The sequence below is a fragment of the Furipterus horrens genome, unplaced genomic scaffold (assembly GCF_987537825.1).
Source record: "Furipterus horrens unplaced genomic scaffold, mFurHor1.1.pri manual_scaffold_6, whole genome shotgun sequence".
In the NCBI taxonomy this organism is placed as follows: Eukaryota; Metazoa; Chordata; class Mammalia; order Chiroptera; family Furipteridae; genus Furipterus; species Furipterus horrens.
Genome location: NW_028327176.1, coordinates 100,558,705 through 100,574,210, shown reverse-complemented (window position 1 = coordinate 100,574,210; position 15,506 = coordinate 100,558,705). Strand labels below are relative to the sequence as shown.

General features: G+C 34.5%; 1 protein-coding gene across 2 annotated transcripts in view; it reads right to left on the bottom strand.

Annotated features, from left to right (window-relative positions):
• Positions 1-3,128: 3,128 nt before the first annotated feature.
• The window catches only part of CD2AP (CD2 associated protein), a 121,918-nt gene continuing 109,540 nt past the window's right edge, over positions 3,129-15,506 (bottom strand). For both annotated transcript variants that reach the window (XM_090282557.1, XM_090282558.1), the window contains 3 exons: positions 14,367-14,548; positions 8,266-8,329; positions 3,129-3,620 (listed from right to left, as the gene is read on the bottom strand). In XM_090282557.1, coding sequence (XP_090138683.1) covers positions 3,579-3,620; positions 8,266-8,329; positions 14,367-14,548 — 288 coding nt within the window. In that variant the 3' untranslated portion in view covers positions 3,129-3,578. The remainder of the gene's footprint in view (positions 3,621-8,265; positions 8,330-14,366; positions 14,549-15,506) is intronic.

Genomic DNA, 15,506 nt, shown 5'->3' with positions numbered 1-15,506 from the left:
TATATAAAAATCATTTCAAATTCCCCCAATACTTCTGTGATGTAAAAATATCTCAACAGTTCTAGGTAAAAAAGGACTCATACATGTTTTGTAATCTCACATAAGTCAAGAACTTTTAATGCTTTCATTTCACTATTTGCATTATTTACAAAACAAGTATATAATTTCCATCGTACTCTGCAATAAGCATATGCTGAAGTTAATGAAAAATAACCAACAGAGACGAACACAACTGGCAATAGTATTCTTTATTATTAATTTTTCTTTTTGAAGGAGTAGCATGCTTTTTTACAGCACCTGTAAACAAGTCAGTGAGTTTTGAGTTTCTTGAGTTTTTGTATATATTTTTTCCCACCCACCCTGGAATGTTAGCATACCACAACACCAACTGCATTACACTGTAATTACTGAAGACAGGTCAGGCGAAAACAAGGGTAAAATTTTATGGCTAAAAATATTCATAGCAGCAACTTTTAAAAGATGATTTTTAAAAAATCAAGTCATTGCACTTGGTCATTTTATTGCTATAGTAAAATAAGGCCATTAAGTTTATAACACTTATTTCTGGTTTTAACTAACTGATTGTCTCATTCTGTTCATACATTTCAAGTTTAAATGCAAGCCTAAAGGGTTTAGTGACAAGTCTAGAGAGCACTTGGGTTTTTTCCCCCCTATGATCACAGTTAAGAACCATATAAAAAAGAATCATCTGTTAGTCCTGGCCCACTTTCTCTTCCTATCTTCAGACTTAAATTTTCTAAAAAAGTTTCAGAATTAAAGTTTATAAAGAAGCTTTGTGGTCACATACCCCCATACACACCATTGCTAATACCAAAATACAATTAGGAAAACTAGTAATATTGTGTGTTTCAAAGAATAGTGAACCTGAACAATACATTCACAAATAATTTGGCAATGACAGATTCTGTGCTATTCACCTCTTGTCAGTCAGTTATGTTGATTCGTAGCAAATAATAATGACTTAACCTCCAAGTAAAGGCTATTACTCCATACTGTTTTGGTATGAACTTTATGAACAGGAATTAATAAAATTCCCATATCAAGAACAAACACTGGTAAACTGCTGAAGTAATCAGTTTTCCCTGTGAGTATAAGTTTGTTTGGTTTTCTTTACTTTTTGGTCAAAGGCAGAAGAAAAATAAACAATACTTAAATTACTTTTCTATTCTGATTGAGAAAGTTTATAGCAAATACTTTAAATGTATTTCTGGATTAATGACCACCAGAAACTTTAAGAACCTGAAATCTGCTGGAATCCTCCCCCCCGCCCCCCATTATTAGGAGGAGGAGGAGTCACTTAATAGATTTTCCCAGACAGAAAGCTGGAGGATGATTTCTAAAATATGTTGTTTATATTTCTACTTGAGGACTTTCATTAAAAGATAAGATCTAACCTACTTAACAAGAAGAAATCATTCACTTGACAAGTCATTTAAAAACATTAGGCCCTGGCTGGTGTGGCTCAAGGTAGCGGGTTTGATTGCCAGTCAGGGTACATGCCTAGGTTGCGATTTGGTCTCCCGTTGGGGCGCATGTGGGAGGCAACAGACCAATGTTTCTCTATCACATCTATGTTTCTCTCCCTCTCTTCTCCTCTCTCTAAAATCAGTAAGCATGTCCTTGGGTGAGGATTAAAAACAATTAGAACAGGAGTAAACAATTTTGTTCAGTAGTGACCTCATCAGATGAATCCAAGGACTTTAAAAAAGTTAGAATATACATACTCAATACAATCTGGTTTATAAAACAAAAACCAAAAAAATAAAAAACCCAACAACTCATGAAGCTGTGAATCAGATATGAAATAATTATGTATTGGAATTTCTATTATTTTAAACTGCAGTTATTTTATTCAAAAAATGACAAAACTTCATTAAAATTTCAGATCAAAACTTTAAAGGAAAAATATTGGTTTGGTGCTTTAAAACAACATAAAATGGAAGCATGATAGAGGGCACTCAAAATTTGAAAGTCATTTGCAATAAAAAATTCTTAAAATCTAAATTTCTTTTTGCAAATAAAAAACATCAAATTTCTACTTTTAATATAAAAACTGACATTTTAAGACTATACATATAACAGTTTAAAATGTTCAACCATTGCCCTCTCCAGGTGGCTCAGCTGGTTGGAGCATTGTCCCTTACACCGAAAGGTTACAGGTTCCATCCCCAGTCAGGGCACAGACCTAGGTTAAGGGATTCATCCTCTGTTGGGGTACATACGGGAGGCAATGGATCAATGTTTCTCTCTCTTTCCCTTCCTCTCTCTCTTAAAATCAATAAACATATCCTGGGGTGAGGATTTTTAAAAAGTTCAACTGTTCATAAGTGACTGAAGGAATGCTAAATCATCCATTTGTGAAAATGCACTTTGAATAAGGACAACTGTATTTGGTTTTAAATAAGCTACAATTTTATAACATACTAACTTTCTTTATAAAGTTGGTTCCTAAGTCACATCCCAAAATATCTATCTCCACCACTTAGTTTGGTATTAGGTCAATTAAACATTGTAAAACCTGAGTATTTACATAATGATCACTTGTCAAAGTATGAAACCTCATACTGAACTTCTGAAAGTTTGAGTTTTGTTTACCATTATTAAAAATCAGAGGGAGGGGCATAAAGAATTAAACCGTTAAGATCATGAAATGAGTAGTATATAAGCCTGTAAAAAAAGCAGAAAAGTACAGCAATTAGGTTGGTGTTTGCATATTTATGTATGTGCTGTAGTTTCTAGGCACAACAAGCTAAGGGTTAAAATGACTAAATGTTCTTTAGACCCAATGAATTTAAAATATAGCATATTTGCCCAAATATATTTAATAATACACCTTAACTATAAATTCCTTTTATAAATCTTATAGTGCAAGCAATATAAAATATCCCAAAAGCAGATGAAATTTTGATTATTTCATTAGATATTACTATATATATGGGTGAGTAATCTGATATATATAGCTAAGAAACTCCTATTTCATCGCCCAGAACATAAACAGCACTGCAAACAAACAGGCACAACAGTGTAATCCTGGGTAAGAAGCTAAGAGTGAAACAAACAAACAAAAAATATATATACATACAAAGTTTATATCCCTTATGTATAAAGTTTATACTCCTTATGTATAATGTATGGGAAAAGTAGTGACTATAGTTACTATAAAGCTAATTTGTCTCTCTCAAATAGTATATTTTACAGATTATTTGTAAAGATATCACCATATTTATAGTACAGATCTCTTTAAAAATAATACTACAAGTTTCAATAAAAAACTATTGTGAACTTTCCTTTTTATACAGATCAGTAGTATTTTCAAGCAAACTAAAAAAGAAGTTTGCAATCCCAGCACATAAGAAATAAGGCCTCTTTTTTCCTCATATTGGCAAAACAAAATATATAAAAAATATTCACCCTCCCCCTACTTTTATATAGATATTATAGTTCAAATACTCATATTTCTTCATCACCACATCAGTATTCTAAGTAACAAGTTAGTTGAAGTTCATAGTGTTGCTTCTGAGTTCCTGTATCATTAAAATTACTGGGTCTGTGCCTCTTCAAGAAGACAGGACTGCTTTTTTCAGCTTCTCTATTTCTACCTAAAATACAAAATATAAATTAAGCAGCAGATAAAATATCTTTATGTTAACTAGTTAAGTTTATTTAAGCTGGTCATTAAGAGCTGACCATCCTTTAAAGCCTCCAAAGGTGGATTTCTATTCTAAAATCCAATTTTCAATGGTGCCAACAGAAAATTTCCAATGGTGTAATACAAAGTTCAACAGAAGAAAAATGTCATAATGGAAATTCCTAAGTGGCAGGGGACAAAAACACAAAGGCAACTACAGTTGTCTGAGCCAAAACAATGTTAACTCATGTAAGCGTTTGGAAGAACTGGAAGAAAATAAGCCCTACAAAGAACAAGAGAACCCTTGAAACCAAATTAAGAATTGTACACAAACCTGTAACTAAACAAAAAGGGAAGTACAGAACAGCAAAAAATACATACACACACACATACATACATACATACATAAAGGACCAGTTTAGTTCTACATTTCCACTTACAACTGATGTGATGTTGGCAAATTACTTAACCCCACTTGGTCTCAATTTCCATATCTGTAAAGAGTATGTTCTAGATTAAGTTCTCTTTAAATCCCAGAAATAATTTAAAATTCAGTCAATGTTTTAGATATATTTTGACCTGTAGGCAGACTGTATTCTTCTATTAACAGAACTTCATAATTCAGAAACTTTAAGAAAATCTGAAAAAAATCATTAAATTTTCCCAGTAACTATAGTTACATAATTTTCACATATTACAAATAACTAAGTTGAGGCTCAAAGAGATTAAATACCATGCCAATGGTTCCATCTAGCAAATGGCATATTACTTGAATTGGTGATGTCTAAGCTCTAAATCCCAGTTTTTAAACACTCTTCACAATGATACAGCATTTTGATCATCTTTGACCTTTCCCAGCATGTGGAAATATTTAGGCCTTACCATCTTCTGATAGCATCCTCCCTGTACCCAACAGTGCATACAAATAATACATGCTACTGCTAACCTCTGACAAATAGTCTATTATTAAAACAACAAATATTTTGTCACATAGAAAAAGTGTAATTCAAAATGCTCTCAATCTCCTAAGCAATTTTAACTCTTCAAGAATGGTTTGTTAATTATAAGATCTTTCCTGATATTACCCTTTGACTAACATGATCATTAGGTAAACATTTTAGCAGCACTGGACTGGGGGAAGTCTTAGTCTTCAGACTGGATGGAGACAAAATTGCTAATTGCCAGCCTAATGTACTATTACTGTCTCTATTCAAAAAATACATTAACCAACTGTACCAATTTTAGTGGGAGAGGATACACAGAAAACAGAGACAAAAACACTGGTGGAAGAGGAAGTAGGGGGTGGAAAGAATAATCCATATCACTCAGTAATAGTCCTTACAGACTGCTATTTGTCCAAAGTTTAGGTATCAGGCAATTATTTATATTGCTGGAATTTCTCATCTAGCTCTTTCATGTTCATTGTTCATCTTAATCCTTTATAACATTCTTAAGTATAATCTAAATTTATATAATGTTAACATCATGTAGTTCAAAACACTACTTTTAACTTTTTTTGAAATATATTTCTCTTTAAAGATATGATCCTAAAACAAATGCCTGAATAAGTGTGCTTTTATAAATACGAGAGTCAATACATTCCCCCTTAGGATCAAATATTTATAATGCAAGTCAGTGGTGAGAAGCTTACAGCTGATTTGGCTGGGGACATTGAATCAAATGACAGTCTTCAAAAAGAAACAATTCATTTGACTCGTCATAATTTTTGACAAATCAAATCATATATAGAAATTCAACACTGTATTAGTTCCTCTTTCCTTATTACCCTATTTTCATATACGAATATAAATGTATATATATAATCTATAAAAAATAAAAGTCAAGAAACATTTAATTTCTTAATTTCTACTATGTTACACACTGGGCATTTAAGACCTTTTTAACATGTATCCTTTACCATTTATCAATTTAACAAAACTTTACTAGTTATCTAATATGTATTGCATTGGCCAAAATGTCTGTTTAATATTTTTCCTGTAAGATAAAAGACACATTTTTCATTTTTATCATTAAGTTTATTGATTTGGATATTTTGAGTATGTTAGCTATCTCCCACATGGTATAACTCTGTTCTCAATTAATGTCTTGATTTGATCGCTATCAACTTCAATTGGTCTACCTGGCTGTGGAGCATCGTCCAGTGAGAGCTCTCCAGCACAAAACTTCACGAACCACTTTGGACATGTTTGGTCAGTTACAGTACCTTTCCCACACACTGCGCAGATTTTTTGTGTGTTTCAGTTGCGTTTTTACTTTTCTTGAAGTAATATAGCATGCTATGCTGAAAATGTCACTTATGTTCTTTGATCTTCAATGTTAAAATGGCTACACAAAAATTCACCAATTTTGATAAATTAAAAAGAAAAAAAAGCACGCTGATATGACAGCTGTCACAATACAATCCAATAAAATTGTTTCAAATGAAGTTCAAGACAACTAAGCACTATTAGAGTCACCTTATGGAAAAAAAAACACAACCTTTTTGGCCATCCAATACATAGCACTGTGTTAGAAGTTGTGGGCAAAGATGAAACAGACACAAGACCTCACCTCCAAGAGCCTTACAGTCTAGAAAAAGGGCAAAGAAGTACAAAATATAACAGTGATAAGATAAAAAATGTTTTCTTATTCATCTCTTATAAAACTAAAGAACATGAATTTATTAAAAGATAAATTACTTTTATCAAAGAAGACTGGTACCAATTTAAGGTGATTGAGCTGGACCTTGAGAATCTGTAGAACTTGGGCATGAGAAGATGAGAGAAAAGGAAAATCCAGGAAACATAACAGGAGTAAAAGTTCAAACGAGTAACTGTAGGAAACAATGGAGGACCAGCAAGTGAGGAAAGAAAGATAAACTAGGATCAGGACATAAAAGATATATATGCCAAGCTGGGAAGTTTGAACTTTATTCAGTGAATTTTATTCAGCAATTAATAGAAAGTCTTGAAAGTACTGAGTATGTAAAGATAATAATTTGAGATATAAATGAGTGAAACGTCAGCAAGCTAAACAGAAGACAAAGAGCATGACAAAGGGACAGAAACAGTGGGGATAAAAAGATAAATATCAGGATGTAAAGCTAACAGGTCTGAAAGGGAATGGAATCAGAAGAGAAGAAGAGTGTCTGCGTGACTAGAAAGGCAACAAAACCATCAACAGAAACAGAATTGGAAGAGCAGGAGAAGACACATTCCATAGGGGCATGCTAAGTCTATGTTCACAGTGGAACATTCAGAGAAATTAATAGCTAGAAACACAGGATAGAAGCTGGAAAAGAAGGATTATATTTAGATGGAGATGCACTAGAGCTAACTGTGATATTCATGGGCTCAGTGAAGCAAAACAGGATAACATAGAAAGAAAGGATCAAGAACAGTACTGAGGGAACACCTCATTTACATTACAAGAAAGGAAGAAGTGATGGAGAAGTTAAAGAGAAAAATGCAGGATCACAAAAACCAGGCAAACCTTTGAAAGAGTGGTACAGTTAAAGTGTGACATGCTGTCAAAACTGCAGACATTGGAGGTGCCACGTAAACCAGAAATGTCAGGAGTTAGGGACTGAATTAAAGGTGAAAATTAGAGACTGCTAGTGTATGATTTTTTTTTTTTCTGTTTTGCAACAAATGTACTTTCACATATAATATCTCAGCAACTAAAACCAAGTAAGATTAGTGACTCCCTCAAGTTCAAACAGTATAACTTAGCCCCTAAGAGTAAAGGTTCTGAAGTATAGTTGCTTCTGTTAAAAATTTCAGCTCTGCTGGTGACAATCTAAATCAATCAGTTCTCACCATTAAAATGGGAACAATAATCCTCACAAGTTGTTACGTGTGTCCAATGAGAATGTACAGAAGTGTTAAGCCTAACTGACACATGGTTTGGAATGGAAAGTCATGAGGATAAGAAGAGGCCAAGTTTTTTAATGGCAAGTTCATGTTCTGTTTCACAGTGTTAAAAAAGAAATGCCCAAGTGTAATAAGGTAAAAATAGGGAGGAGAATAAAATACAGAAGGAAAGAGCCTCTTAAAAAAAACCGGACACACTTTCTCTGACATATGCAGAAAAGACTACAAATGAAGACCAAGTCAGTGAGGATGGAAAAAAAGTTAAGGGAGATTAAAAAAAATGAAGTCAAATTGTCCATCATCAGCAGAGTGAAGATCATAGTTATAAACTCTGAGTGAGAAATCCAAGCCAGCAAGCAAATTATCACCATCCCATTACCACCACCGCCGCCAGCAGCTCTTCCCCCAGCAAAAGAAAAAAGGTAAACTAAAAAGAAGACAACTGTAGCTCAAGAAAGAAGCAGCAAAGTGCACAGATCTAGAACTAAATGTCCTTAAGAGGTAAGTACCATGTCTGGTTTATTCATGTGCCTCATGAACTGCCAATGAAAGGTAGTGTTCGACCTCAGAATGAATGTGACAGGGCATCAACAAAGAGAGTAACTGAAGGGCTACCAAGCAGCAGGAAGTGTCCAACTGAGGCAGGATAACATTATTTGTAGTAAAACCAATCACCGCGCTGGGTTGGAAAAACACAGCTACTTTATGCTGACTGCAATCTCAATGCTGGTAGAAATGAATTACCTCTAGATTACTTCTCTTTGCCTTCTCGTCTTCCAAATCTTTTCGTAGTTTTTCCAGTTCTTTCCTAAAAACAAAGTATTACTGTTGAGGCTTTCAATTAAACGATGTATTTAACTAATGTTAATAGTCTCTCTGTCGCCTGATAACCCAGAACATGAGGAAAATTTTAAGAGCCATGCTGAGAAAAATTTAAAAATCTCTAAATAAAATGGTTCAATATAACAGTTAAAATCCAGTAAATCCATGGCAAAACTGAGATTAAAAAATAAATTTTAAGTGAGTACAGAACATGATAAAATAAAGAATAACTGGCCTTTAGAAGCAATATCATGCATTTCCCAGCCTAAACAATTTGGTAAGATGAATGTCAAAATATGTCACCTTAGCTGGGTAGCTCAGTTGGTTATAGAGCGTCATTCAATACACCAAGATTCAATCCTTAGTCAGAGCACATAGAAGACTCAGCCAATGAATGCATAAAAGTGGAACAAATCAATGTTTCTCTTTCTCTTAAAAAATAAAGTCCCAGCCCTAGCTGGTATGGCTCAGTGGACTGAGCACCTGCCTGAGAATGGAAAGGTCACTGATTCAATTCCCAGTCAGGGCACATGCCTGGCTTGCAGGCTGGGTCCCCAGTTGGGGGCATGCGAGAAGCAGCTGATCGATGTTTCTCTCACACATTGTTTCTCTTCCTCTCTCTCCCCCCTCTCTAAAAATAAATAAACAAAAATAAGTAAATAAAACTGATGAATCTATAGTGATATTCAAAAGAGAGAGAGAGAGAGAGAGAGAGAGAGAGAGAGAGAGAGAGAGAGAATTTGAGCTATGTTTAAAGAATTGCTCTAGGAAGTGTAGAAGAAATGATAGACTTAGAAAATCATCATTTGGTAACTTCTGATGTAATAACTAAAGATCATCAATGAATGCTAAAACCTTTAGATAAAATTGTTGGAAACATGATATTGAGATGGTCCTAAATAAATAAATAAAGTACCAGTATAAGGCAAACTATATTTTATTTAATATGATAAACTGGACTTTATATTTCTCTTTTCTTTTCTTGTTTTTACAATTAAATGCTACAGCTTTGGTCCGTGTGGCTCGGCTGGGTGGAGTGTCATCCCATAATGGAAGGGGTGTGGGTTCAAGCCCCGGTCCAGTAGTACAGATTCCCAGTCCAGCCACATATGGGAGGCAACCAATTGATGTTTCTCTCTCCCATCATTGTTTCTCTCCCTTCTTTTCTCCCTTCCCCTCTCTCTAGAAGCAATGAAAAAATGCCCTCAGGTGAGGATTAAAAAAATTAAAAATAAATGTTACACTAAAATCTCAAAACCAAACCAATAAACAAAAATACCTTCAGCCAATAATTCCCTCTGCTTTAACTCATGGGTTCATTTTCTGTGGTTCCATCTATCTCTTTATAGAGTCCCTTTACCCCTCCACAGCTCTCACTATATATTCTATGTGTCTTTTCACAAAGTATTTTAAGACATTTCCATGCTACTAAGCTTTTCATAATTCTGACCAGAGCTATTTGGTATTCAAATATCAGGTTTTCTGTCTGATTAGTTGGTTTTTGGGGGGAACAAAGGAAATGGAGGGAACAGGAACTTTATAAACATCATGATTGCATCAGTAGATCAAATTTCTAAATCAAAAAGTGTGGACATTTTCAGACTCTTGATATAACAGGAAAATTGTTTACAAGAGTACTGTAGAAACAGCCTGAAAAATTTGTGAAAATTCTCATGAAAAAAGAATATAGGAAAAAGAAAGTTTTAAACTATATATTATCAAAATTTATTTCTTCTGTGGTTTCAATGATGAGAAAACTATACTGTGAGTAAATTTACTACTGTTTTCTACTAATTAAAATTTTAGAGTAATATTTAACTCAAATTTATCTACAGCTTATTTTATTGATATAAATGTATGCCTAAGTTATTTAACTTCCTATTTCCATAAAGTTTTCACTAAATAAAATAGTGCTTCTTTTGTCCAATTATTCTATTATTCTGCATGTATCATATATTTAATTTAAATCTAAATTAGGACCTACGAGAATATATATCCTGCTCTATTTATCTACACTTGTAATAGTTACATTATTCTAAGCATTTGCTTTTGGTTCTAATAATTTAGTACCGCTTTCACATTTTTATTGCTTTTTAAAAACACATTACAAATATAAAATTTTTACAAAGCATTCTGTTTTCTATTTAAAAGAATAGGATCACACTATGTCTCTGGTCCTGTAACTTTTCTAGTGAAGAAATAGATTGCTGATGTATTTATTACTATCAACCTTTCCATGTCAAACTCCCTCAACTTTTTAATGACTTATTCTAAGCATGAGATTTTAATATTGAATGGTTAAAGACTATGTATTTATAAGCTATGAATATATAATAACAAAGCAAAAACCTAAGAACTCCAAGACAGCTTAGGAAATAAAGTGTCACCAGTATCTCTGGTACACAAAAGTGACCCTCCCTCCTGAATTCCACTTCCCCGCTCTTCTTCATAGGAAAAATTTTATAGTATTTATTATTCCTTTTTTTATTTTTAATTCTACCACATATACAAATATATCATGAAACAATATACTATTTGCTTTTGTATGCTTTCAACTTCATGTAAATAAAATAATACTGTATGCATGTCTCTTACTTTTCCTGCCCCAACATTTTTTTTTAGATTAATTCATATTGACACATGTAGCCATAATTCATTTATTTACTTTTTCTTTTTTTTATCCTTACCCGAGGACACTTTTTGTTTTTTCATTGCTTTTTAGAGAAAGAAGGAGGAGAGAGAGAGAGAAACACAGATTAGAGAGAGAGAGGCATGGATCAACTGCCTCCCACATACACTCAAACCAGGGATCGCAAGTGCCATGTTCAGACTGGGGATCAAGCCTACAACCCAGGTATGTGCCCTGAACAAGAATCAAACCTGCAACCTTTCAGTTACGGGACGATGCTCCACTAATTGAGTCACACTGGCCAGGACCATCATTCATTCATTTATTTTTATAGCTATACATTATACAGTATTTCTCTGTATATCTCCATTCTCCTGTGATGTTCTTCTTTAGTTTAAATTTCAGGAGACTTCTCAGGTACATGGGTGATACTCAGTAAAAATTTCCTAGACTAATGAACTTACAGTTTATAATATGCTTTTTGCAGAATCTGTGAAAAAAAAATTGCTAGACTCAGAAGAGATAAACTAAAGGATTCAAGAATGAGCCATCAATCCCTGGCTGACGTGACTTAGTGGATTGAATGCCAGCCTGTGAACTGAAAGGTTGCTGGTTCGATTCCCAGTCAAGGTATATATATGCTTATGTTGCAGGCCAGGTCCCAGGTGGGGGTGTGCAGTGTACCTCTCACACATGGATGTTTCTCTCCTTCTCTTTCTCCCTTCCTTTCTCTCTCTCTCTCTCAAAACAAGAGCCATATATATCAAGGTACAAACACTCACTATATATGATATATATACACAAAAATATTATTTAAGTAGCTGCTCAAGATAAATTTGTTTGTATCCAAGAAATGTTTATGAAAGTGTTCTGCAAAAACAAGTATATCATATTCATCTCAATATTTTAAAACAAAGAATCCAATGTCACTTACAACCAAGATTACTCTATCCAGCAAAGCTATCATGTGGAATGGAAGGGCAGATGAAGTGCTTCCCAGACGAGGTAAAGCTAAAGGAGTTCATCATCACCAAGCCATTATTATATGAAATGTTAAAGGGACTTACTTAAGAAAAAGAAGATCAAAGCTATGAACACTAAAATGACAACAAACTCACAACTATCAACAACTGAATCTAAAAAACAGAAACAAAATCCAACTAAGCAAACCAGAATAGGAACAGAATCATAGGTATGGGGATCATTTGGAGGGTTATCAGCTGGGAGGGGGAGGGGGAGAAATGGGGATATGGTGCAGGGACTAAGAAGCATAATCAGTTGGTCCAAAATAGACAGGGGGAAGTTAAGAATAATAGAGAAAAGGGTGAAGCCAAAGAACTTATATGCATGACCCATGGACATGAACTAAGGGGGGTGGGATTGCTGGAGGGAAGGGGGATATTGGGCAGAGGGGAGCAAAGAGGAAAAAAACTGGAACTACTGTAACAACATCATCAATAAAATAAAACTAAAAAAAAAAAAAAAAAAAAAAATCATCCTGAAACCCCAATTCAAAAGAACCAATGTACCCCAATGTTCATAGCAGCATTATTTACAATAGCCAAGTGCTGGAAACAGTCTAAGTGCCCATCTGTAGACAAGTGGATCAAAAAACTGTGGTACATTTACACAATGGGATATTATGCAGCAGAAAGAAAGAAAGGAATTCATATCCTTCAAGACAGCATGGATGGAACTGGATAGTATTACGTTAAGTGAAATAAATGAGGTCGTGAAAGATAAATACCATATGATCTCAACTATAGGAGGAACTTAAATGAACAAAACAAACAGGCAAAATAGAACTAGTGATATGGAAATAAGAAACAAACTGACAGTGACCAGAGGGGAGTGGGGAGGGGTATAATGGGTGAAAGAAGGGGAAGGGTATAGTCAAGGAACAAGTTAAAGGACCCATGGACATGAACAACAGGGTGGGGACTGACTGTGGGAGCTAGGGTGGTGGGTGGGCAAGGCAGGGGAGAGCAATGGGGAAAAAATTGGGACAACTGTAATTGAACTTCAGTAAAATAAAAAAATGAGAAAAAAATATAAAAATAAAAATAATAAAATAAAATGACAACTAACTCACAACTATCAACAACTGAATCTAAAAAATAAAAACAAAATCCACCTAAGCAAACCAGAACAGGGACAGAATCATAGGTATGGGGATCATTTGGAGGGCTATCAGCTGGGAAGGGGTAGGGGGAGAAATTGGGAAATGGTGCAGGGACTAAGAAGCATAGTCGGTTGGTACAAAATAGACAGGGGGAAGTTAAGAATAATATAGGAAAGGGTGAAGCCAAAGAACTTATATGCATGACCCATGGACATGAACTAAGGGGATTGGGATTGCTGGAGAGAAGAGGGGTACTGGACAGAGGGGAACAAAGGGAAAAAAACTGGGACTACTCTAACAAAATAATCAATAAAATATATTTTAAAAATAAATAAATAAAAAGAATCCAATGCCAAATGAGTTTTGGGGGAGAACTGGCACATTCAAGCTCAGAGGTAACATGGCCTCTGGCAGTAACTTTTATACCAGATTCCATATTCCATAAAATGCTTGTAGAGGCCACAGGAGATGGTTAGAAAAAGAGCACCTGAAATCTCAATCTCAGTTCGGTTAAATTAGCTGATCTTTGACCAGTTTAACTATTGGGCTTTTGCAAAAAAAGCCCTGAACTTTCACTAAGGGTATGTATCACCATATACCATTATAAAAAATTTTTCAGAGATATAACAGATGGGTGTTAGAGATCACCTAGCCCAACCCACTTATTTTACAAATAAATATTCAGCTTGACCCTAGCAGATACAGCTATCAAAAGTCCTCTAAGAAATAAACTATATATACAAAGAGATACACCCCACAGCCAAAATATAATATGGTTTTTCTAATTTAAAAAAATGTTTTTTTTTACATTTATTTATATTCAGAGATAGGGGAAGGGAGGGAGAAAGAGAGGGAAATCAGTTGCTTCTGCAGGTACCAGACCCAGAGAATGAACCTGCGACCCAGGCATATGCCCTGATGGGAATCAAACCCGTGCTTTGTGAGATGATGCCCAACCAGCTAAGCCACACTGGTCAGGGTGGTTTTTAAAAAGTTTTAAGACTAATCAACCCCTTTGTTTGGCCAGAAAATTTCCAGCCTTAAATTACAGGTATGTCCGTACCTTTTCTATAATTGGGCTACTTGAATAAGTTTTCTAATTCAAGTTTTTGCCAAGAGGAGACAAGCACAACTAAGAAAAATTCCTTTGAAAGCATACTTGTTTACACCAGTAACGTGGCAGATTGTATCTTCACTTCCTATGATTTGCAAGAACTCTTTACACAGGTGTCAGTCAAGCAGTAGTCAAAGAAGCAAACAAGGCCTACTTACCCATGATCCTTTTTCAGTGCTTCCACAATGCACAGTAGTTCAATCATCTCAGCTTTAAGTTCATCCAGGGAATTTTTCCCCCCATCATCTGCTTCTAGTTTAGCTTTAATTTCTAATGGAGTTAAAAGTGCAGCTACATTTGGTTTTGAAGGACTTGAAGGTGTTGAAAGGTACAGAGATGGCTGAAAGCATAAATAGAAATTTTTGTGATTTTATTTGTATTCAGACTTCATATTATATTTAAGTTCAAAAGATTTTTATAGCAAGGTGATAAATAAATATGTCAAGATAACTGGTAGATTTGGAAATACTAAAAGCAGTTTCATGTTCACAACCAGAAAAACCACCAAATCAAAGAATGAACTTGCAAACACTGGGGACTTTAGTGAGAAATGCTGAGGGTTTTGTTTCCTTAAATTAAAAAAAAAAAAAAGAGGAAAGGAAAATCCATTAGATTTACATTATGAATGGTTTGTTGCCTAGTGGAATATCTAGAAGCAAGAATATATAGTCTTGCCCTTATCCATGGCTTCACTTTCTGCACTTTGTTATCTATAGTCAACTGCGGTCTGAAAATATTAAGTAAAGAATTTCAGAGATAACAATTCATGTTTTAAATTGCATGCCATTCTTAGTGTGATGAAATCTCAAGTCATCTCGCTCTGTCCTGCCTAGAATATGAATGATCCCTTTCCCAGTGTTTATGCTACAGTCTGTTAGTCACTTAGTAGCCATCTTGGTTATCAGATGAACTGGTGCTATCTCACAGTGCTGTGTTCAAGTAACCCTTATTTTACTTTAAGAATGGGCCTGAAGCACAAGAGTAGTGATGCTGGCAATTTGGATATGCTAAAGAGACACCATAAAGTGCTTCCCACAAGTAAAAAGGTAATGTATGTATATATAAAAAAACCACACACACACACTCCAGTACCACTGGGGGTCTGGGAATGGATCCACCACAGAAAATGCGAGAATACTGTATCACCATTATGGTATTGTTTTGCTCCTCCGTGTTAAAAGTTATTATTTAGACTATCCAAAGAGCTTCACTTACAAGTAATTATGAAGTGCATGAAGAGGCATTAAAATTAATACATGAATACATGGTCTGACACACTTTTACTAGTTCAATAAAAT